The 24,273-nt window shown below is 42.4% G+C and overlaps 1 protein-coding gene across 3 annotated transcripts in view; it reads left to right on the top strand.

Moving 5' to 3' along the window:
- The first annotated feature begins 273 nt into the window (after window positions 1–273).
- cpeb4b (cytoplasmic polyadenylation element binding protein 4b) overlaps window positions 274–24,273 on the top strand; it is a 25,886-nt gene continuing 1,886 nt past the window's right edge. The window contains exons 1-10 of one of the 3 annotated variants that reach the window (XM_008332291.3): window positions 274–1,637; window positions 2,515–3,749; window positions 14,040–14,130; window positions 17,112–17,162; window positions 20,391–20,414; window positions 21,405–21,575; window positions 21,683–21,772; window positions 22,080–22,198; window positions 22,358–22,472; window positions 23,904–24,085. In XM_008332291.3, coding sequence (XP_008330513.1) covers window positions 2,562–3,749; window positions 14,040–14,130; window positions 17,112–17,162; window positions 20,391–20,414; window positions 21,405–21,575; window positions 21,683–21,772; window positions 22,080–22,198; window positions 22,358–22,472; window positions 23,904–24,085 — 2,031 coding nt within the window. In that variant the 5' untranslated portion in view covers window positions 274–1,637; window positions 2,515–2,561. The remainder of the gene's footprint in view (window positions 1,638–2,514; window positions 3,750–14,039; window positions 14,131–17,111; window positions 17,163–20,390; window positions 20,415–21,404; window positions 21,576–21,682; window positions 21,773–22,079; window positions 22,199–22,357; window positions 22,473–23,903; window positions 24,086–24,273) is intronic. The other 2 variants (XM_025065633.1, XM_025065634.1) reach the window with 2 other exon arrangements.

Raw genomic sequence — 24,273 nt, forward strand, 5'->3', positions numbered from 1 at the left:
CTTGTATATTCATCATCATCATCAAACAGTCTAAAAGAAGCAGAAGTGCTTTTAGTCAAATCCCATTTTTTAAATGACCATGTTATAAAAGCTACAGTATAGCATGATACCTATAGACTCTAAAGAAGATCAAATGTATGCATATATGCCATTCCCCAATTGTCTGAAGTATAGGCTTTATTTCACACACATCTTGGATAGAAGATATGGAAGACAGTATAACTACATTGTTCCCTTTACACATCCTTTGTGTGCTTGTGCAAAACATGGGGAGGACAGAAATACAACACTGCTCCATTTGCCTTTACAGAACAGGGTGGAAAAGAACCAGGAGTGATGTGTCGTCATTAGCATGACGTATTGAATACAGAACGATAAAAGAGAAGGCCAACTGCAATAACACGATGTATCTCAAAATGCATACAATGTCCTCTGTCAGCCATTAACCAATCTCCAGTTAAATGTTTAAAATAATAAAATTACAAGTCATCTCTTGCCATGCTAACTGTGGAAGAAAATACAGTGTACCGGTCAAGGATGAAACTTAATATTAAGACCAGCTCATTGGGCCATATAATACTTCCTGTTAGGACTAATGTAGGTTATTTTTGCTTCAGCATCTCATAGATCCATTAAACACAAGTGAATCAACCTATAGCAAGACAAGGAGGAGACCGTGATGCTTCCCCATGACTCTAGCAGATGTGTATTTCGATGAAGAGCATCCTTTTAGGTCTGTACGCTGTGTTTTTGCAGGTTTGGTGAATGGAGCAGAATGTCAACACTCTCTTCGAATGACCGCAGACACTACGATTGTACAACCGCACACACGTTTTTTATTTAGATGCGTGCGTAAGGACACCGATCTAAAAGGACGGTTACATGAAAGCTCTCCTCCAGAGGCTCTGCCATCCTTTCGTGATGCGGGACTGGGGGTGGGGTCTCAGCTTTCTCACGACCTGATACCGGCTGCATCGTCAAAGGACAGGGAGGATTTCTCCTTTTTTCCGACCTTAGTGGGAAGTACTCGATGCCGACACTGCATTTTAATTGGTAGATGCCCGTTAAGTGACGAAGAAACCGGATGAGATTGCCGGCACTATATCCAATTACAGGTCGAGGTGTGGCTCAGTGGGCGTGATAACAATGCAAGGGGCGGTGCCAGAAGCGGAAGTGAGTCTTCGCTGATCTCTCGCTGTTATTCGGCCACGGTCGGTTCCAGGAGAAGAGGGACAGCCTGAAAAATCGTACAGGAATCGGCTGGCTCTGCTGCAGGAACGGGCTCTCAGCGCAGAAGATATATATTGAAATCAAACGAACAATGAACCACATCGAATAAGGCTTGTTTAAAGTCCCGCAGCTGATTATATTTGATAGATTGCCACGTTAACAAAGCTTCTTGGTGATCGGATCCAGATCAGAGGCAGAGAGAGTGTAGTGTCATTGAGCAGGCAGGACACGTCAGGAGAAGGGAGGAAAAAAGCTGACCGACTGCACTGTACGAGTCAGCTATCACCAGATCGCCTCTGAAAAACCTGTCCCGGCCGCACTCGTCTCTTTTAGGACACCACCTCGCTGTCAGCCCCGGGAAGGATCTCGACAAAGACGTCGCCGAGGTCGAAGGTGGTGATCAGAAGGTGAAAATCCATTTTTATATGCCTATGAGCACCCGGTGCGGCTAGTTAGCAACCGAGCTAGCGGTTAATAGTTAGCTGGCTAACCTTAGCGACGACAGAGATCGATGGCTACCCATTTAACCTATATATTATACTGAAACGGCTTCAATGTCTTCTTTTCATCGCAGACTTACGAACGGTGATGCGTGACAGTGATGTCCGGGTGTATTTAAAGACAGGGCAAACAAGTGTAGGAGTTATTTTTCGGTTATTTCTGAGGTTGGACTGGCAGCTGTCAAACAAGGTCGACTGTGTTCTGTCAGAATTACGCGTTCGATTCTAGAAATTTCGACATTCATATACGTGGCGTTTTATTTCTCTTTTTCCCTTTGCATTAATACTGTAGGTCATGACTTGCCTGTCAGCTGGTTAGCTTCAGGAAAATGTCTCCAATTGTGTGTGTGTGTGTGTGTGAGGGTGAGCGAGAGAGAGAGAAAAAGAGGGAGAGTGTGTGAGAGAGAGATAGAGAGCGAGCGCGTGCGTCCGTGTGCGCGTGCGCGTGACTGCCAGCAGCTCAGCTGTAGACGAGCTGGCAACGTCACGGGGTTATAATTAGCTAAAGATGAGATGTTAACTGGTTTTTGCTTTTGTCAACAGTAATAAGGTTAGCCTGTTCACTCACAAGAATAAGCTCATTCATGACAGTGTTATGTGATTATCATATGTCTGTTTATTCTCTCAGGGAGTCAAACTGTAAAGCTCTTCTCTGCTGATATTAAGTGTCTCTCCGTCATATCTGTTATTTGTAAAAAGCCATTGAACTTTATTAACATTATAGAAAGGCTGGGGCCCTCTGCTAACTCCTATACCCTCCTGTGTGCTCTTTCTTTTTCAATAGGACCAAACGATCAGGGGATAGCATTTGTGTGTGGGGGGAGAAAACAAATGGGGGATTACGGGTTCGGAGTCCTAGTTCAAAACAACACTGGCAACAAGTCTGCATTCCCGGTCCGAATCCACCCGCATCTGCAGCCCCCACACCATCACCAAAATGTGTCGCAGAGCCCAGCTGCTTTCATAAACAGCACCACAGCCGCAGGGAATGGCACCACGGGAGGCTCTCCCTGGCTCTTCCCTGCCTCTGCCACCCACAACAGTGTGCAAGACGAAATCCTGGGGGGGGGCGAAAAGCCCAAAGCACAGCAGCAACAGGAAATGCAGGAAACGCAAGAAAAGCAGCAGCAGCTGTCCCCTGGGAGTCACCAAGATAGTGGGAGTGGCGGCGGAATCATTTCAGAACTGGAAAAAGCACGTTCAGAAGAAGCCAAGACGGACAACGGCACGTCTGAAGTAAGCAATGGTAAGGAGAAGCAGCTACGTCTCGAGTCTCCGGTCCTACCAGGCTTTGATTACCAGGAGACATCTGGTCTCGGAACAGGCCCAGTGCAGTCCAGTACAACTTCGTCATCATTGACTGGCTTCAACAACTGGTCAGCTGCCATACCACCGGCGCCATCAACTATCATTAACGAGGATGTGAGCTTCTTCAACCCAGCCTCTGCCAACAATGGGCCCCTGCTGTTCCAAAACTTCTCGCACCATGTAAGTCCAGGGTTTGGTGGGAACTTCTCCCCCCAAATAGGACCAGCGGCAGCCTTGTCCCAGCACCACCCTGCCCCTCCACCTCACCCCCACTTCCAACACCCCCACAATCAACACCAGCAACATCGGCGATCCCCCGCCTCGCCACATCCTCCACCGCCCTTTCCGCACAGGAATCCAGCGTTCAACCAGTTGCCACATTTGTCCAACAGTCTGAATAAGCCACCGTCCCCTTGGGGTCCAGCTAGCTATCAAAGTCCCTCTCCATCCCCTGGCTCCTCTACCTCCTGGAGTCCTGGCGGAGGCTATGGTAGTGGTGGTGGTGGCTGGGGAGGCACTCAGGGCAGAGATTATCGCCGAGGTTTGAATGGTGGGATGACCCCCATCAACTCCATCTCTCCACTGAAGAAGACCTTCCCCAACAACCATGTGGCATCCCAGAAGTACCCACGAAATAGTCCTGCAGGCTTCAACCCCAAATCCTGGGTGGATGACGGAGTCGGCCGAAGTGATAACATCTTTCCTTTTCAGGTCAGTGTGCCTTTGATTGACTACAATTCATGATAATGTGATTTTACCTTTTAATTTAATGTATGATCATTTATGTCTTGACATTGATTTTTGCTACGGTACCTGATTGCTGATCTAATTATAAAACAATGTATTTTATATAATTAGTTAAATTTATTGTATGGAGTCACTGCTATTTTTAGACATGGCGGAGGGCACTGATTTACATGATGCATTTGTTACCGTGTTAGCGGCAGAAAGCAGCTTGGGCTTGGTCCTACCACAGCTGTATGTCCCTGATGATGACTAATGTGGCTCTGTCACTGCAGTGGTGTGTGCCATGTATATGAGTTGGGGGGTTGGAGAGTTGAGAACGGACTGGAGAAGGCATCTATGATGAGGAGAAGGGTGAAAAAATGACAGAAAAAGTGAAAAGGAGAGAGAGAGCGAAAGACGGTTTGTGGGACGTGACGGTGCAGGCTACTTGAAGAAGACGTCGTCAACTGACACCTTGGTTTGAGTCGAAAAATAAAAAGATATCAAACATTGGATACTGATAAAGGATGCTCTATTTCCTACTGTTCTTAAGAAGAAGAGATGCCCTGCGCCCCCACCCCCCCACCCCCCCGGCAGGATTAATTCTTAGTTAATGGCTGTTTTAGCCTAGCCACTCCCTTTCAGATTACAGCTGTTCTAACTGTAATTTTATTAGTGGCAGCCACACACAACGGAGAATGTTAAATGATTGTTTTGTCACATGTTGAATTTGCCAATGAAATTGATGAAAGGAGTTAAAGGGGCTATGAGATGGATCCTTTGTATTGATCTATCCCATGATTAATTGTTCTTGCTGGGAGGTGGGGGTGGAGAAGGAGGATGGTCGCCATTTGACCTGACCTGAAAGGTTTTCTTTCAGCCATTTTTATCTTTTTACAGTGTTAATGTCCACCTGCCCGTAACAGGGTTACTATAAATTCTTAATGTCATCAAGGAAGGAGTTGAGACTGTATCAGGCGCTGGATTTAGCTGTTGTACATTTTTGACAAAAGCTGCGGAGTGACATGTTGCTTCATTTTCAGGCCTCGCTCATTTTAGGAAAAGTCATATCAGATTATTTGTTTATCTCAGTCAAATATTTAGAAGCTGGGTGAAGAGATTTGACGTCTTGTATTCGAATTATAATTGATCATTTGATCTACAGTAATTGGTTAATTAAGGGAAAAAGGCACACATGTCTTTATCTGAACTGTAGTTTCAAACGTCCATTAGGGAATGGTATTTTTTGCCATTAATGAATAATATTTGTCTTAAAACAGTAAGGCTATTGGTCAGAACATACACACAAATATTAAATGACTTAAGATAGTGACAGCAGATCTTATTGACATTTTAGCATTCGATACAATAAATAGTTTTTTCTATGGTCTGATTTTTTGACTATTCCAACAGTGTTGGATGCAAAGTCATGGTACACAAGAAGTGACATCTTGGGGACTGACATCTAGAGGACCGTCCTCTGGAAGAAAAAAATATTGTCAAATGATATGTTTGAATCATTCCAGATTCTTAAGGGGCAATTAATTGACAAGCAGTTAATGTTTAACTCCTTTTGTGAAAAGACATGCCCTAACATATTCAGGTTCATGCTTATCTCTTTTTGACTCATATCCTACCACAGCCCAAACACTGGAGGACTTTGTACTGACATGTCTTCCCATCTGTTTGTCGTTTTTGCTGAGTACGATTGTTTTCTTAACTAGCAGCAATTAGGTTTAGATAATTATGGGAGGTTCATTTCTTCTCGGATGCGTTTCACATCATTAAGGTTTGTCCTTGTTAATAGTTTCGAGTAAAGTGTAGTGTTCCAGCCTGGGTAAGAATTATGTTTAAATTAAAGAAAAGTCACCAGTTTATTGCAGCAGTAAAATGATTCAGCGCAATACAGCGGTGGTCTAATATAGCAAAATGTATTAGCCTCGTACTTTACTAGCTGCTTCTGTCTCATCAGGACTGTGATTGTGCATCCATTTTGAGTGGCGTCCAGTCCCTGCTGTTACATCCCCATATCAGATTTACGCTAAAGCAAGCATTACTGTAGCCGCAGTATGTTGCTCTTCCTTGTAGTTCAATCAGATCAGCTCAAGTAGCATTGTCCTTCTGCCCTCATGATGCTGCAAGGGCAGATGGAGGAAGGGTGTAGAATAGCCTTTGTGCGTATGTGTGCGTGTCCGTGTGTGAGCTTGTGTGTGTGAGATAGAGAGAGGAAGAGAGAAAAGAGTTGCGTGCCATTCTCAACTATGTTAGATAACATACCATATTGCATGTTGTTGAAAAAGTTGAGTATGTAAGTATTGGACTGGTAGTTTATATAACAGAAACATAACAGGAGAATAATAACAGGAGACTCACAAACCTTTGGATTGACTTTTTGGATTTTAATCTATATCATGTTTATATTTACGGGACTGTAATAACCTTGTTTACCTTGTTCTGCCAACTTAGTCGATTTAATTATGTTGAGTATACCTTTTCATGCGGTGTGAATCAGCTTTTCACCCCATCCCTCTTCGCTTCCTATTATGGTGGGGTTTTTTCACCCCGTGTCAGCCTGCATGATTTCACAAGGTCAACAGAACACTGCTCCCTGACAGTGTTATGGTGGATATTGCTTTGTACCTCATACTTCAGCCTCTGCTTCAAACTGAACAGTGAGTGAGAAACGATAAGGGGCTACTTGAACAAAGATGTTTGGAGTTCATGAAAGAGATGAGCTGTAGATACAGATTTGAACATTCACAGTGATGAACATTCACTGCCTCGATCACACGGGTGTACGAAACCACACCAGGCAGCGCCTTTTCAGAAGTCAGCCACACGGTTTTTGTCAGCACATTTTAGCTCTTTGTATAATTAATCACAAAACGGCCGTGCCTGACTATTGTTCCTTCGAATGCAATTGTGAAACAAATACCTGCAGTCTCACAAAGTACTTTTCTTTGCGATTTTTCCCACCTAATTCCTAACCAGAGAAAAAATATTTAATACATGTAATAATTAGACTGGGAAGCATCCGTAACATTTACGTCAGAAATATGGGCTTTGTTCAGCTCGGGTATTATTTTCTGTGTCATTGAAAGACAAAAGTCAAATGTATCAGATTCTGAATAAACTATGATTTGCTTTCGGAACTGAAAGTTGATGTTCTTGTCCCTCCTAATTGAATTAAAATATGTGTCATGTTGGTAGGACACAGAGCTCATGTTCCAGCATTGACGTGATCACTTTAGAAATCATTGTTAAATCATTACACAACCCACAAAGTCACTAGGTAATTTATTAGAAGCCGTCGCCTCCTCCTACTATGACTTCCACTACTACTACTACCACCACTACTACTTTTAAACCTCTTATCAGTGATTAAATTAGCACGTTACAGGACCATATCTGTTGGACCATTTGTGTTGGCTATTCCTATTTGATCATCCTTGACGTTGTCAAAACCTTCAAATCCACACCTTTGTTATACCTCTTTACATCTGAATCATGTTTTCTAAAGATCATGCACCATTCAGATGACTGATGACACATATTTCCTCCCCCCCCCTGCCCCCCCCCCCCCCAAGTTTGGTAATTGAAGTGCTGCAGTTTCTGTAACTTTGAACTAGAAACTCTCCAAGAGGAACTGTTGCCACAGTCTTCCAGAGGGCTGTCTAAGTACTTTGCATATTTTCCGTTTTAGCGTTGACTCAAAAGATCAAGATCACTGGCTTTTACTCTGCATCACCGTTGTAGTCTCTGTGCCACAGCCCAACCGATGCACAAAAGTTTTCCAGGTTTGGAAAAATTTCAGAACAACACTCTCGGTTTAGGTTTTAGCCAAAACTGTAAAATAAATAGATAGTCACATTTCATTTGCAGAGGCAGAGCAACATTACTAGCAAGTCCTGTTCCATAGAACTCTCCAAAACTGAGATGTACCTCATTAGATACTTTATCTCGACCTAGTAGGTATTGGAACACCGTATTTATTACTCGATAAGACAGTAGCCACTTAGCATAGTAGCCATAAGTAGCCCATTTTTGGTTTGGCAGCTAGACTTTTTACCAAATTTCTAATGCTAAACTTTCTTGCTAAAAACATTAGCACACTGTTGTACTAGTAGATAAACTAAACCTTTTTTTTTTTTTAATTTCTCACTTTCAATTTGCATGCTGCATGTGCTTGTCTAATTTGCAGTGGTAGATTTGGCCAGTAACCCTGTCAGCCTGCAGGCCCTGAAGGTGCATAAGCCAGGACAGGATATTGTCTCAATAAGCTACTTGGCAGCCTGGGGTTACATGTACGTCCCTACAGCTTATGTAGCCTGCTTCTACAGATTTACATGTAATACTGGTTTATGAATATTATTCTAAGCCCCCTCTGCAGGTCTACTGTGGAAACACCTGTTGTCTCTGACTGAATTACTTTCGTACTTTCTCAGCAACCGAAATGTAAATCTATACAAAGCACTCCATTTACAACGCGGGTGTATACATTTACACTTGAGTGTCAAGTATTTGACATTTTTAGCCACCTCCCGTCGTGGTGGTGACGGTAGTCTTAAACAAAAGTAATGTTAATTTAAATTAATGTGTAGCTGAAGCTGCAGGGGCAAAGCGCAAATAACTCCACTGCTCAGGCAACCTTCTGACGCCCCTTTCACACCCCTGAGGCCCTGAAAGAGGGCCTGTGTGCATTCTAACATGTGCATGAATCTCACTCAGTCCTTGGCCTATGCCTATTGCACACGCTTGGTTTGCAAAAGTAGAAGATAGAACAGTATTTTGTTGCACACAAATGTAAAAGAAAAGCCAGTGGATTCTGTTCCGGAACCTGCTAGAACCCCCTCCCGTGCCACCCTCGTTTTACCTCGATGCAAACATGGACACAACATTCATCCACTCAGCCTGATGGTGGGTTGTTTTTGACACTTGTAATTTAGTGTCAAAGGGAGCCTTTGAAATACTTCGACCAGGAAGACGCATTATCACAAACATCAAAAGCTCAACCTGCTTCCCTTTCCTGTGCTCCTTTTCTTCTCCATTTACATTTTTGAAAGACCTCACAGTACCTTACTGCTCTGCTTAGCCTAACTCCATCATACTTTTCCTTTCATCTGCCACTTTCCTTTCCTCCTTCTTTGCCCCGGGCTTCCTCTGTACTGTGTTGTCTCAGGGATGTGATTAAAAAGGAGTAAAAATCTGCAGCTTTTACAATGTAGTGTTGGGTAACATTTAGAGGTTTTCGGTATCTGGTGCTAAAGCGATAAGGATTTTCTTTCATTGAGAGTCTTCTCACAGATGCTAAAGCAAATACTTTTAGGGTTGTGCAAACTGGTAGGTGCAACATAAGACAAAGAAGTTGCTACAGAGTTGCTACAGTTGTTTGGTAACTGGTTATTTCTAATTCTTGCAGTTTGGTAAGCAGATTCTTTGCCTGTTAGTGCTATTTAAAAGACCACAGTAGATGACAATGAGCTGAATTTGTTGCTGAATTCTAGTAGAGACTGAGCGTTTGATGAAGGAAGGAAAGTGAAATACTCGTCATTGTGACACAGCACACCACTGCACACACAACGAAATGTGACCTCTGCCTTTAACCCGAGTGAGCAGGGAGCAGCTGAAGCACCCGGGGAGCAGTGTGTGGGGAAGGTGCCATGCTCAGTGCACCTCAGTGGCAACTTGGCAGCTGGTGGACTCGAACCTGAAACCTTCTGGAACCAAGTCCGCTTCCTTAACCACCAAGCCACCGCGGCCCCAATGAATGCTCAGTTTGCTCACAAACGATTACTCATATTACCTTTTTATTATTACTCTGCTCGTATATCATTATGTATCACTTTTTTCAAAGACAAAAAGACTAATGCTATTTGGTAAAAATAAACAAGTTAGTGAAGTTACCGTCTTCTTTCAGGTTTCCATTAGGGACCCTTATATTTAATTATCACTTTATGTAACACATACACACACGCGAGTCACCATTTCAGTGATTTGGACTCGGATCAAACACAAGCACACGCGACCGTGATTGAAACGGTGCGCCTCCATCACCACTTGGCAATAGTGGGGACGTGTGAGCTCGAACGCAGACAGCAGGGCACAGCAGCTGGCAGGGCAGGTCACAGAGCTGCATTATGTCACGCAGAGCTGCAAAGCGACCACGGTGACGTGGATGAAATGGCGTCTCTTGTAAACAGCTTGTGCAATGAAACGAAGCAGAGACATTTGCATTATAATTTGGTTGGGTGGATGCTGCTCGTACAGCGCTACAAGACTGATTCTCAGTGTTTAACTTCGCACAACGCATAGAGGGAAAATTCGTACTCGGCATTTTGTCGTGTAACTTTCTCAACTTTTTCCACCCTTACCCTGTTCCCATTTTTCATTAACAGGCAGGTGACATGGAAGATTAATATTGTAGTTAATCACCTACAGCATGCTCTATTTAATCATGCCTCGCTTCACTACATGTTATCAAAATCTATTGCCTGCTCTGTTAAATCGCGCCCAAGATTAAAAACCCTCTGAATGATCTTACTTGCAATTAATCTGGTCTCTCTAAGGTTTCGGACAGATTCTCTTTAGATTTTCACCCTCCGCTTTAAAACAGACAAGACACGAAAAACTCATCGCTTCATCTGCATCTACAAAACTTCAGTAAGAACCATGACGTCATGAACATTCCGGTAAAGGTGTCGGATCGTGCTGTATCACAGAAATGAATTTAATTTTCTGCTTGCAGCAGGGTTACATTTCACTGCAGCCTGTACAGTGTATAAATAAAGCACATTGTGCCATGTTTATACCTCTGACCTTGTGGTGGAGCATGGGCAAGCTTTCACAGGAACAGAATGACGTAGGCTCCCTTGTAAATTATATGCGACTTGCCTTCTTGCAGCTAATCTGTGTTTCGGTGTTTGTGTCTTTGAATGTGACAAGTGGCCATGACCGTGTGTTTGTGTATGCCCTGCAATCTGACACGGACGGGTATTTTGTCAGTCAGCTGGCTAGTTATGGCGAGAGGGGAAGGGATGGAGAGAGAGAAGGAGAAAAGAGGGAGAGAGAGAGAGAGAGAGAGAGAGAGAAGGAGAAGGCCGCTCAAGTACAATGATTAATCACCTTGTGCTATATTCTCCAGGCTAATGCTTAGCAACTGCAGAGCACCAGCAAGACTACAAGTCTGCCTTGCACCATACACAAAATTAATTCTCATCCTCCCAAAACAAATCTAATAGGATTAGTCTGAAATCTACTACATCAACCAAAATATATATGAGATTGTAGATAAACCGACACCTGTGAAAACTGTAGAATGTTCAGCAGCAGATATGGGACTAATTAAAACTTAGCTGCCCTACATTTGTTTTTATTTGCCTAGGATTGTTTCTCCATTTTTTCTATGAAAGGTTATACCATCTGCCTGCTACAGTAACCAGGCCTCTCGACTGTTTCTGCTTACACTTTTAGTGAGTGTATGTTGTATTTGACCTGAAGCGATGGCCCCAGTTCTGCAAAGCTACTGAGCCGGATATGAAAAAGTAAAAAGTGTGGCCTATATCTCTGCAGTCGTATTTGTTTTTAAATTTAAAAAAAAAAAGAAGTAAATTTACATAAACTGCTGTCCTTGTCCTACTGTAGTATATCAGCACAGAGCAGGAGAACATTTCCACCCCGAGCAATGGTGATTTGCTATTAAGTGTTTGCTATTAGCAAGTTAGCCATTAGCAAGTTAGCCAGTGAGTGTTACTTAATGTTGCTTCTATAAGGGCAGTAGACCTTTGTCAATGAATGTGTCAGTGTTAATATACAACACAAACACATACTATTGTTTCAAGTTAGCGTTCTAAACTGCTCTGTTCTTTCTTTGATCTGAACCGTGGTGTGTATCATTCCAGCACATTGTCATGTCGTCATTTGGTTAACACTGATTGTTTCACACTGTTTTCTTTTTTTTGCATTTTATAGACCAAGCAACGCTATCGTAGCCCTGCCGTACTCTCCGTATATTCTGTATGTGAGCTGCATTTTAATTGGCTGTTGTAAAGCATGCACAGTGTGCTCTCGTCACTAGGGGACCAGTCCAATGCTCATGCCAAAGTAGTAACACATGAATTTAAAAGTCAAAATTTGAGTTAGGCTAACACAATAATTCAGATTTCCCTAACGTCACACCATTAAACCGGCTGTTTCAGTACTTCCATTTCATTGGTGGCTTCACTGAAAGTGCTGGTAATAATTATGGCTGCGGTTGGCCAGTGTCCCAGACTCCTGCCACACTCTTTGGCTCATGAGTTATTAATATTGGACTTTGAGAGCCACTACAGACACCTCAGACAGTGCATGAAAAAAAAAAGCTACATACCAGCCACACCCCTGCTGATGTAATTTACTGATGCTTTTCTGTTGTAGCATTTGAGCCCACTGTAATGGTAACTTAGATGAGCTTTTTCCCGTGTGCTTTTAAAAACTGGCCTACAGTTTGTTGTGAGGGTGTGACCTGACCTGGTTGTTGGCTAAATACTAGAGCTTAGGCCTAGATACATTTGTTCAAAGACAAAGCAGTGCATGAAAGAAGTGATTGATGATACTGGTTGCTTACAGGTTGACACTCATGGGAAGACCTGTTGCGCAAGGTTGGTTTATTATCAGTCAGGCCCAAAACTGATGGGGTTTGATGGACCTTTTGCAGGACAAGTTGTAAAGGTGCTTTTGTTGTTTGTCACAGACCAAACGCTGACTAGAAAAATGATGGGAATCGGCAACGGTGCTGTTACCAAATTGAAGCTGAGGTAGTCAATGAGTTTACCACTTGTAAAACCAATGGGCACAGTAATGGAAACAAGTAAAGCATTAATGTACATCCGTCCCAATTACAAATCGGTAGTAGCAGTTAGTAATTAGTGGGAGGGCACAGCTTATTGTCCGTAGCGCTAACAGTTAATGATAATTACCAGTTACTTTTATTCTGCAGGGTTTGCAGTTGTACGTCTAACTTTCGTCTAAGTTTCAAGTTTCAAATTTTAGCTTCAAAGATGTATTTCTGGGTGGATATTTACGGGACCTAAATGTTCCCTCTGAAATATTCTCGCCGTTCCTTAAAATATTTTCTAAGCAAACATCAGCAGCGTTCTCTTCTAATCCAAGTCCCGAAAAGATTTACTTGTGTTTGCTTGTGTTTCTGTTAACCGAATTAGTGGAGGAAAAAAAACAAAAAACAAACCCTTTCAATGCAGCTTATTGGAAAAAAACCAACATGTGACTAGAAGAGTCATACTGACTGCATGTGATCTGACACATGAATGTGGAATGTTTTTTAATTTATTTTTGGAGTCACACACTGGAGAATGATTGGAAAGGAAGAAGAAGAACTGACAGAGACAGAGGAAGTGATTAGAATAAAACTTGAAATTTTCCGTTTTTTTTTTAGCAAAGACTTCCCCACAACTTTGTCACAGTTGGGAACATGGTCTATAAACATGTGCTATTTTTACTTCAAACTACCACGACTACTCAAACACACCTGACATAAATTCATCTGGGTTCAAAGCACTCGCTGATAAATGTAAACAGCAGCTGTTTTTGCAAGCAGGTCATCTGACACATTATTCGCGAGTTACTTATATCACGTGTGATTGTGTTTGGGCATGAGCACATGGATGGTATTCAGTGTATACACATCAGACCAGTGTGGGTTTACTGTCGTGTGTGTGTGTGTGCAGTTCCAGTATGAGTGGTATGACGAAGACGCCCTTGTTCTGGGCGACAAGTGCTGCCATTCAAAACTTGGCTCGGCCGCTGCTGTTGTTTTACTGTGTCATTCTGCCTCAGTGCTTTGCTGAGCTAGTGGCTCAGGTAGGAGTCAACAAGATACGACAGATAAAAAGGGATAAGAAAGATTTTTTCCTAACCTCTATACCAGAAATGACATTTTGTTGAGCAGTACAGTTGTAGCAGTAGCTACTCACTCGGCCGTCCATTAAAACAATGTTATTTAAATTGACACCAAAACTTGCAATCCATTATTGGATGCTTCTTTTAGACCGAGTCTTGTTACACAGATCTAATACCAGCAGTGGTAAAACTTCTTAATACACTCCTGTTCCTTTTCTCTGAGAATCAATTGCTATGTTGTTTGTTTTTTTAAAACAAATACAGTACAAATAATTGTTTAGCCCTTTGACGGTAGAATGTTCTATTGACGGTTTGGATTAATGTATTATGTCGTCAAAAAAAAAAACTAAAAAAAATGTCTCTGTCTTTTTCTTTTCTTAGGAACGCACCAGATCTTTTGACAGCTTCAACATGAACACTCTGGAGAGCTCCCTGATTGACATCATGAGGGCCGAGCAGGACACTCTGAAAGGTGAAATTCACTGTGTGTCATCACATATGCAGATGATATCTTAATGTATTTTGAACAGGAAGTAACCTGGTTTATTTCATTTTTTCTTTTTAATATGTACCAGAAATCATTCATAAATGCATCATGAGAGAGTGGAAAATAAGTCATACTCATGCGAATACAAACAAACAAGAAAAAAATATAAAAAAAATACAAATAGGTGCATCGCGGTTTGCCTAGTGTCTGGTACAAACTCTACACCTAAATCGGAGCTGGTAACGGCTCACACTCATTTTCACTCACTCAAAAACGCAACACATTTTCGCAGAGAAACATCACTTTCTTCCACACCACAGACATCCCACCTTCACGTCTACTCCTTTGTGTTATGATCAACAATAATGAGAAAGGTCAGCCTGTGCAGCACTTGGCTCACACCTCTGCCTTCCTACGTCTACTTCCTTGTACATATAAAAAAAAATAAACACAACAAAAAGGTTTTCTTGTGAGAAAATTCGCTTTCACAGAGAGTTCTAAGAATAATAGGTCTGTCTCTTGTGTGTAAAAAAAAAAAAAAAAAAAAGCAGAAACGGTAGGTGGACGCCTAGGCTTTAGTTTCAGATGAGGTTTTTAGGCTAAAGATGAGGCGACTTCAATTTAGCTGAGCTGATTGGTTTACACAGATCACAACTTCGTCAGCCTCCTGTCGAAAGACTCGGTCGTCGATTTTGGCAGGTAGCTGGGGTTGATTGTTTGCATAGACACAGTTCAACTTGGCTAGCTGGTAGAAGCAGTTCTGCAACGCTTCTTTTTTGAAAGGAAATACAGTGAACCTTCAGAGGGTGGAGCACTGATCGTAACTAGTGTCAGATGGTTTATTGTTAGTATCCTCTTCTAACTCATGAGAACAACCAGCTAAGGTAGACTATGCTCGTTCATTCGTGACAGCTCAGAACTTGTGTAGAACATGTCGGAATGGAAGTGCGGCGAGACATAAATATATCACACAAACACCTATTTAACACTACAGTTAACAGCTATATTTTGGAGTTTTTGACACTTTTTTTCTTCTGTGAGTCACCGTCACAAATAAATCGTCAAGCAATGCATCGAAAAACGTCGCGGTGGATCAAAGGAAACTGTCAAGTACTAGGGCGACTTAAAATTAGCCGAAGTGAACAGCGTTTAAAAACACAAACTCTCCAAATTTCAAACCGTGCACTCGCTCCGTTCAGCCAATCTGCTGAGACAGATTGCGAAACGCACTTGTGGCACCAAGGTTGATTTAAATTAAAGAAGCCGAGACACTTTGTTCTCTTGTTATCTCAGCCTCCTGTGTGCCACTTCAGCCGCATCCCGCTGCCGTCAATAAAAGTGTGCCTTCCTCACTGTTAGGCGAAAAACGACTGAGGTTAACACATGACCCCAGACGTGGGCGCCAGTTGGCACCAAAAGACTGCTGACTGATGCTTTCTGATAGGATTTCTTTTTTTGTAATTTATTCAGCTTTTCTTTTGACCTGCCTTTTCTCTACATATTCTTTTAAGACCTTGTCTCTTGTGTGTAAAACTTTTTTTTTATGTTTTATTTTTTTTTTATCTGCCTTCACTTGATGCGTCATGCCTAATTTCATCCCACGTTATTTTATCTTGTTGGCCTTGGCCTCGCTGCATATCATTATTTTATTATTTGTTCTAACAAAATCTGTTGGAAAATTTGTTTTTCAACTCATTCCATTCTCTGCTTAAATATCTGTCGCGTTCGCAACCGTACATGGATACATGGAAGCGCGAAAGTTCTAAACACACTGGGCCACGTCACTGCAGAACAACGTTATCTTTTCACTGTAGTTTTTGAACAAGGGAGAGGGACAAAGCCTCGGAATGGGAAAGACAAAATGTCTTCAGTGGCTTTGAATCGCTTCCAGCATTGTCCTGCCGCACAGAAAAGATCCCTCTGTTCAGTCACCGTACACACACACACACACATACACACCACAGGGCACTGTTCATGTTTGTGCCACAACTGCTCGCACTGCACTGCACTGTACACGGATGTAGCCGACAGCAAGCTAAGCGTGGTTCACCACGCGGGCACGAACAGGCCCGGAGACACAGAGATGTGAAGTGTCCCTCTGTGTGAATGACACTGATAAAAAAAAAAACAGATGTAATATGTTTTTCTCACATGGACTTTTCTTTCGGGGTGGTGCCGCAATTAGCACATCTTCGCTAAACGGAACCACGGCGGGGTCGTAGCGCGGTGTTTTCTTACAGCGCAGTTTTAGATTTATGAGCTTGGTTTCAGGTAAATGGATATTTAACTGCTGTTTGGTCGCAGGACGGCGTAAGGTCGTGATGTCAACAACGTGTTGAATTTGTTTTCAATACAGCGGCCTGTAAAGCCACGGGTGGTCCACGCTGTGGCCTGCACTGTGCACCACATCTACTGACTACTGTGAGGCTGAATAGACAAGGTGTGGGGGAGGGGCCAGCGGCTTTCCATGTGACTGAGGCACTGGAATGCACCAATCACAGGGCGGTCAGCGGCCATATTACAATGGCTGTACTATTTGAGCTCTTTCATCTCATTATTCCTCTGCAAACAGGCCTCGCATAACTTTGACGCCGGCGTTGTATCGAAACATGCGTCCTCGTGGGCGTGCGAGCGTACGTGTCCGTAAATGGCTTATTGTTACGACGTATGACGTGAGGTTAAACAAGGAGAGAGGGAGACGCACAGGGCTAACGGAGGCGTAAGCAAGTTGATAGAAAGTATGTACTGTATGTTGTCACCGTAGCGCCTCGTAAAAATACGGACTCTTTTTTAGCAGTCTCATAAACAAGACAGTTTAAATAGAGACACTGCCATGCCATACTCGGTGTTCCTACATGTACGTTGGGGAAATGTCGACATTCTCTGCATCGATACTCTTGGCTTCAGGTGATTTTTAGTTAACTTAAAAAAAAAAAAATTCCCTTTTGTTGTGTCTCCCCTTGTAGGTCGTCTTGGGTTCCCTCACCCTGGAGGGGACAACCCTCTGCCCCTCAATGGTACGTATGTCGACCCTCTCACATTTTAAGGGTCCACTAACACAACACATATGCGCAAAAATCCAAATAATTAAATCAATGTTCAACAAAACTGCGATAATTCACTTTTGTCGACCAGAAGGAATCACAGAAAAGAAACACATTTGTTTCTTTTAAAGTTAATTGAAACTATATATTACTGTGACTTTTATGTCCAGTGACTTTGTTCTTCCCAGTCTGAGACAGGCCAGTCTCTTCTGTGGAACTTCGTCTGGCGATATCAACGATAAATTAAAGTGTCACTTCGTCCGCCCTTAAAAATAGCAGCGAAGTCCTTTGTCCTGGTTTTTGTAACTGGTGTTGCCTGGATAGTGGGTGGAATGAGAAGAGGATGAAAGAAGATAGTGATTTTTAATGCCAGGAAATGGGAAACAGGATTTGGGATCAGTGGTGGATTGGAGGAGCGAAATGAGAAAGTTGAGTGGCCTCGGGGTGGGAGTTACCAAATGAGACCCCACCTCTTAATCCCCGTCCCCAAAAAGGGTTTATTTGGAAATGTCATTTTTAAAAAAGCAATCAGAAAGGCAGGTGAGAAGTATTACTGTAGTATAACAAAAATATTGACTGTTGTATATGTGGGTCTTTTCTTCAACCATAGCTGTAATCAGTCGCTGTTGTTTAAAATTTTGATTTGACGCAGCTATTGTTCCCCAGATGTGACCTTGTTTCGCTAAATAAAAAAAAAAACGTTCAAATCACCCATCAGCCCCTGTGTGAATTCTCCTCCCGTGTAGTTTCCACAGCCGCGGTGCAACATTCTGTTACGTCCACTGTGCCCTTGCACAACCCTACTCTTTTTTAGCGTTGTGTAATTGCGTCGCTGTAGCCTGCGCCCTGTGGTCTCAGGTCAGGATGTAAAACCGGAGAAGCCAGCGGTTTCTTCACAAGATAGCTAGGTCACATGGTGAGGTCACATGATCAGGAGCTGTCATCGAGCTCTGAAACAGATGGTGCCAGGACAGAGGGTTGCTCTCCCCTTTCTATCTCCCTCTCCCTCTCTCCCTCTCTCTCTCTCTCTCAAACATATACCAATTACATTTGCCGTTCCCTTGATCTCTCTCACTCTCATTTACTCTCATCTCTTACAATCTATTTCTCTGTAAACCCGCACACAAACACATCTTTTTATAGCACTCCCCGCTCCCTTTCAATCTGCTTTCTGTTCCTTTCTCTCGCTCACCCTTCCTCCCTCACGTTCTCTTTCTCTCCCTCTCTCTGACCCCCTCTCTCCCCCCCCCAGAGTAAATGTCCATCTGGGCAGATTCTAGATTGCACTGAGAAAGAAGCGAGGATTATTGCATGTGTGCGTTCCGGCCAGTACTTCATCTTAAATCTTTGGCTAAATCTTTATTGACAGCGTCCGTGTTCAGAAGTCATTTCCTATTGGCCCTCTGCAGAGGAAGATGGCTTTCTGTGGGGCGTTTAAAGTCGAATATGTGCACATCACTCAGAACGACGCAACAGAAGCGATCTCGACAGTCGGTAACAGCAGAAGAGTTGCAACAAATAAAAACAATACTTGGAACGTACAGGCAGAAAGTACAATAAATACTGCAATTAAAGTAACCAAGAGGTACAATGAAAAAATATTCCCCAAATTGTGGCAAAAAAAATAAAATCATGAGCATAGTGCTTTTTTTTTTTTTTTAAATGTTTCTTGCAGCGGAGAAAAAAAATTGATAAACTGAAATATTGCAATTTCATTTAACGATATTGTATTGACATTCTGTAGCACAGTATCGTTTTTACCTACTAACAATTTACCAAGCAAATATTTCATTTATTTAGCCTTTATTTCTTCACTCTGTTTCGACCGTTGTATGTTTACTATGGAGAGTTAAACTGTTAAAAAAAAAATCGCAGTATTTCACAATATATCGTATTGTGATGCGTATCGTGATACGTATCGTATCTTCAGATTCTTGCCAATACACGCTGCTAGTTTCTGGTCAGAAATGATCCAAAATTGAAAAGCAGGTGCGTTAGTGTTTCTCTTCACCGGCACTGGAACAAACGTCCATCATCATCGTTTCCCATCAGCCTCTGCAGTTGGCACAGTGCAGTCAAGCAGGTAACGTCAGTCTGGCATGTGCCAAAACCCGGACTCATCCATCAGACTGCCGGATAGAGCGGCGCGATTTGTCACTCCGCAGAACGTGTTTCTGTTTCTCCGAAATTGTGCGGCGCCGTTTCTTCACACCATTAAATCGGATGCTGGGCGCTGTGTGAGGCTCGCTGCAGCTGCTGGGCCACGGAAGCCCGAGCCACACTGGTGCGCAGTTTTTTGTGCTGACATTAAAACCAGAGAAGGTTTTAAACTCTGCAGTCATCGAGTCAGCAGAGGGTCGGTGCCTCTGACGGAGTATGGGTCTCAGCTTTGGCAACAACACACTGTAAAAGTGCACAGTCTGTCGCTTCACCACTAATAAAATGAAAGCCTGAAGGTCAATAAAGAACATTAAAATTGTTTAGAGTTTAAACGAAAAACAAACCCCTCTTTACTTTATCTGCTCGCGCCTGCAGCCTCACTCATGGCCGTGTCTTATTTTCTGAGCACAGTTAAGGTTACGGCTATTTCTGTCAAGGTTACCGAGGTTCAGCGTGGTCTGTTTGTAGACCTTAGATCAGCAAAGTCATAGCATCAGTTTTCCTAAAAGATAACATTTCCTAAAAGATAAGGGGGAAAAAAACATCTGCGTTTCATTTCTCACATGAGTTGTCACATGGTTCTGTCCTTCGGTCATGCAGTTGTTTTTGTAGACTACCGAGTGGCTATTTTAGACTTATTGAAGTGCTAATTTTAGGTTAGGAAATTATTTAAAAAATAGTGAAGTCGGTTAAGATGCACTAAAAACTAAAAATTACATGAAAGTACACGTAAAAAAAAATCAAACTTTTGACAAAATTGGTCAAAACTAAATTACCCCACGACTAAAAAGTAGAAAATATTTAACACTGGAAAAAAAAAAGTAGAAAATATTTAACACTTGGTCTGAAAATGGTGTTGAAATGTAATCAAGTTGTCCTGGATACCAAACTGTGTTTTCTTCAGTTCTAAAGGCTGATGAAGCATCAATGTTTAAACTGAGAGGCAGCAGTGAAGCCACAGAACATTCCAGAGTTTTATGGTGTTATCTGTCATAATTTAACACTTTTCTCTCCTTTGATTTGTTCCTATTCCACATGCAGCCAGGAATTATAGCAGGAGACGAGGTAACGACATTAAATCATGTATATTTTACATATTTATATATACTTTTTTTTACAGTTTCCACTCGTCTGTGTTTGGGCATTTCAGATGTTTTTCGTTGTTAATTCGTTGTATTGGTTTGAATGGTAAAGTGGCCTCGACTCTGTACTGTGATGGTGTCATCTGTCTGCATGATTGTCAAAGTGCCCGGTCCTCCCATGTTCTTCTAAAACGATCTGACGCATCTTTCATCAGCTACGTGTGGTGTCTGTCCCTCGTTTGCCTGTGTTTTTCCCTCCGTCACAAGCAGTTAGTGGAACTGTTAAAACACACAATACAAGATGTTGGTGTCACTTTTAGCTGAGAGTTAATGAGGCACACAAAGTGTTGTATTTACACACCCGGCTGGACACGGAGACACACACACACACACACACGCCACGTACTGTGAGCTGACGCTAACTCACTCCCTTGCATAAATCTCTATAAAGCGGCTCAATGTGGGTTGGTTGGTGAGCTGCAACAGGCCACGGAGGGGCTTAACCTTTGTACCACACACACACACACACACACACACACGACACTGTGAAACTATCCAGATATAAAATATATATATTTATATATGTATGTATGTACGTTATGCCAGCTATGCCACATTATCACAGACAGCTGTACATTTGTGCAATAAATATCCAATGTAACCAGTGACACCTCTGGTCACGAATGTCCACATTCACGAACAATTCTGACGCACAACAAATTTTGCCTAGTTTCACAAACGATACTTCGATTCACGAACGTGCACACACCTGCCTTCTCCTATAATTACTGTTACATTTGTTTCCTTTCTGTATTATTTCCACATAAAAAATGTTTAGGGCAAAAAACGGGTTAACTGGATTGGCATTAATTGCAATGGGGAAAAATTGATTCGACACAAAACGAAATACGTTTTTGACCCGAGGATCTAAGGAATTAACCCCGCCCCCTGTTGTCCCCACTTTCTCCCCCAGGCCACTCCTCTCTGTTCCCCATGGAGGATGGATTCCCCGATGACGAGCGTGGCGATCAGGGCCTCGCAGGTCTGGGGTCTCCTCACTGCTTTCCACACCAGAACGGAGAGCGCGTTGAACGCTACTCACGCAAGGTCTTTGTGGGAGGACTGCCCCCAGATATTGACGAAGGTACACTATTTTTTTTTCAGCCATTTTGTCAGAAACACAACAACACAGAATTAATGCTAGCAGGGCTAGTCTGCACCGCCACTCACATCCTGTCTGCGCTCTTTCAGACGAGATCACAGCCAGTTTCAGGCGTTTTGGACATCTGTTCGTGGACTGGCCTCATAAAGCCGAAAGTAAATCCTACTTCCCACCAAAAGGTACGCCGTGCGTTCACTCTGTCGTTTCTGCAAGGTTTTCATTGTTGTGTAATTGAAATACATAAAAGCAGTCAGGTCTGGTGGCGCGCCATTATCAATCTGTGTTTGTTTGCACAGGCTGCTTTGGTCTTAGGGCCTTTTCTGGCGCGTTTGTTCACCGCAGCTGAAATGTTTGTTTTACAAACACGTATGGTCTCATCCTGTAACAGAATCATTGTGTCACGTGACATCATTGTCATTTGTAACCGCGCGGGTTTCCTCGGCAGCATGAATGACCTTGCTGGTTTTGTTTTGTTCTGTTTTATAGGCTACGCCTTCCTGCTGTTCCAGGATGAGAGCTCCGTGCAGGCTTTGATCGACGCGTGTATCGAGGAGGACGGAAAGCTGTATTTGTGTGTGTCCAGCCCCACCATCAAAGACAAGCCGGTCAGTTTGATCACACACATGCACGCGCACATACTCAAAAACGCACACATTTCACATTGTTTTCGTCCGGATCAGCAAGTCTTGCGCTTGTGACTTTGAAACGACTTCGGTGCCGTTCATTTCTGGGGCTCAATCTCGTTGTTCTTGCTTGTGCGACAGGTTCAGATTCGCCCGTGGAACCTGAATGACAGTGATTTTGTGATGGACGGATCTCAGCCTCTCGACCCGAGGAAAACCATCTTTGTGGGAGGTGTTCCACGTCCTGTGCGTGCAGGTATCGTTCATTTTTTTCCGTTTTTTTCCCCTTCATTTTCACAGGGTGAATTAACTACAGTGCATATCATATATTTATATATATGTATATATGTATATATATAAATGTGTGTATATATATATATATATATATATATATATATATATATATATGAAAAAATATAAAACTATAGTAGTTTTCTTAAGCTCCGCATCATCTTGGTACGGTATAGCTGTGTTTGATGTTTCTAGTCTCACCACGCAATTTCTATGCTGTGCGTAGGATTTTGTTTTTCTATTAACATTAAAAAAGGTGTAGATGAAGCACAACAGGAGCGTTGCATTGCTAGGTGGGATGAATGCAAATAGGGTGAGTTGGAAACTGTACAAAAAAAAAGGCAGTACTGTTCAAAAAGGAGCCTCTGGATGAATGCATTCTAGTCTAAATATTTGTGTAGTTCTGTCAGCGATACCCTATTTAGTTCCATAAGTCACTATATCCTTGAGGATTCAAAGGTATTTTTTAAAAGAAAGGGAGGAAAAAAACCCAAAGTTATTCGCAATGTAAAGAAAATGTTTCATCATCACTTCAGAAACACCCAGCAGCCGCAGAAGTAACTTAAAACAAACCACCAGATAACCTTCACTGCTTCACTACTTTGATCCAATGCAGAGTTAATAACGCACCCACAATGCTTACTGGCACTACTGCTCCATTATTGCCGTCCCTAAAAATGGACCGATCAGGTCGTCTATTTTCAGACGCGTACAAAAAACTGTGACGTTAGTTCTAAAAAAACATAATGCAGGTGTATTGCTTAAAAAAACCCTCATTGTAAAGGCATGTTTGCTGCCAGTCTTTCAAACCCTGTGCTAACCACACGTTGAGCACGAGTCACTGATATTAAGGTCCCTTCAGTTTTATCAGCCTGTGCTCAGATCAGATCTGATCTGTCAGAGGGCGGAGCTTAAATGTGGCCTAGTTTAGTGTTTAGTGTTAAAAAATATACTGAACAACTGTTCATCCTTGAAACTGTGGCTGTGTGGAGAGGAACTGAATCTAAATTTGTATGTCAAGGCAATATTTTTAAAACAACGTGACTTCAAAGCTTTGAACGTTGAGGATGATCTCTAATTGAAATATTTATTTAGTAGTATGGGAAAGATAATACGGTATTACTGTATGGTAATTTGTTTTTTAAACAAAATAATATATATATATATATATAAATATATATACATTTATATGTAAATATATAATATATATATATATATATATATATATTTGTGACGTTAATACAAACACATTTCTACATAGCCTTTTTGACAGTGTCACCAACCTCACATTTGTCACAGTTAATAAACTTCGTCATCCTGTTCAATGTTTTTTTTTATTTTTTTGTCTTTAACATTCTCTTTTTTTTCCTCCCTATCCTTCTTCTCCACTCTGCAGTGGAGCTGGCCATGATCATGGACCGCCTGTACGGCGGAGTGTGTTACGCTGGCATCGACACAGACCCAGAACTGAAGTACCCTAAGGGAGCGGGGCGGGTCGCCTTCTCTAATCAGCAGAGCTACATTGCTGCTATCAGCGCTCGCTTTGTGCAGCTGCAGCATGGAGAAATTGATAAACGGGTGAGTGGATGGCAACGATGTTTTTTTTTTTTTTTCTTTGGTTTGTATTTTTGTCTAAACATGGTCTCACTCTTTTTCTTGAATCGGTCGGGCTTGTTTAAGCTACAACTAGACTAATTGGACAACTGTCCCTCTAGGTCAGGGGTGTCAAACTCATTTTCACCGGGGACCACATCATCAATACAGTT

The sequence above is a fragment of the Cynoglossus semilaevis genome, chromosome 19 (assembly GCF_000523025.1).
Source record: "Cynoglossus semilaevis isolate Cse_v1.0 chromosome 19, Cse_v1.0, whole genome shotgun sequence".
Lineage (NCBI taxonomy): Eukaryota > Metazoa > Chordata > Actinopteri > Pleuronectiformes > Cynoglossidae > Cynoglossus > Cynoglossus semilaevis.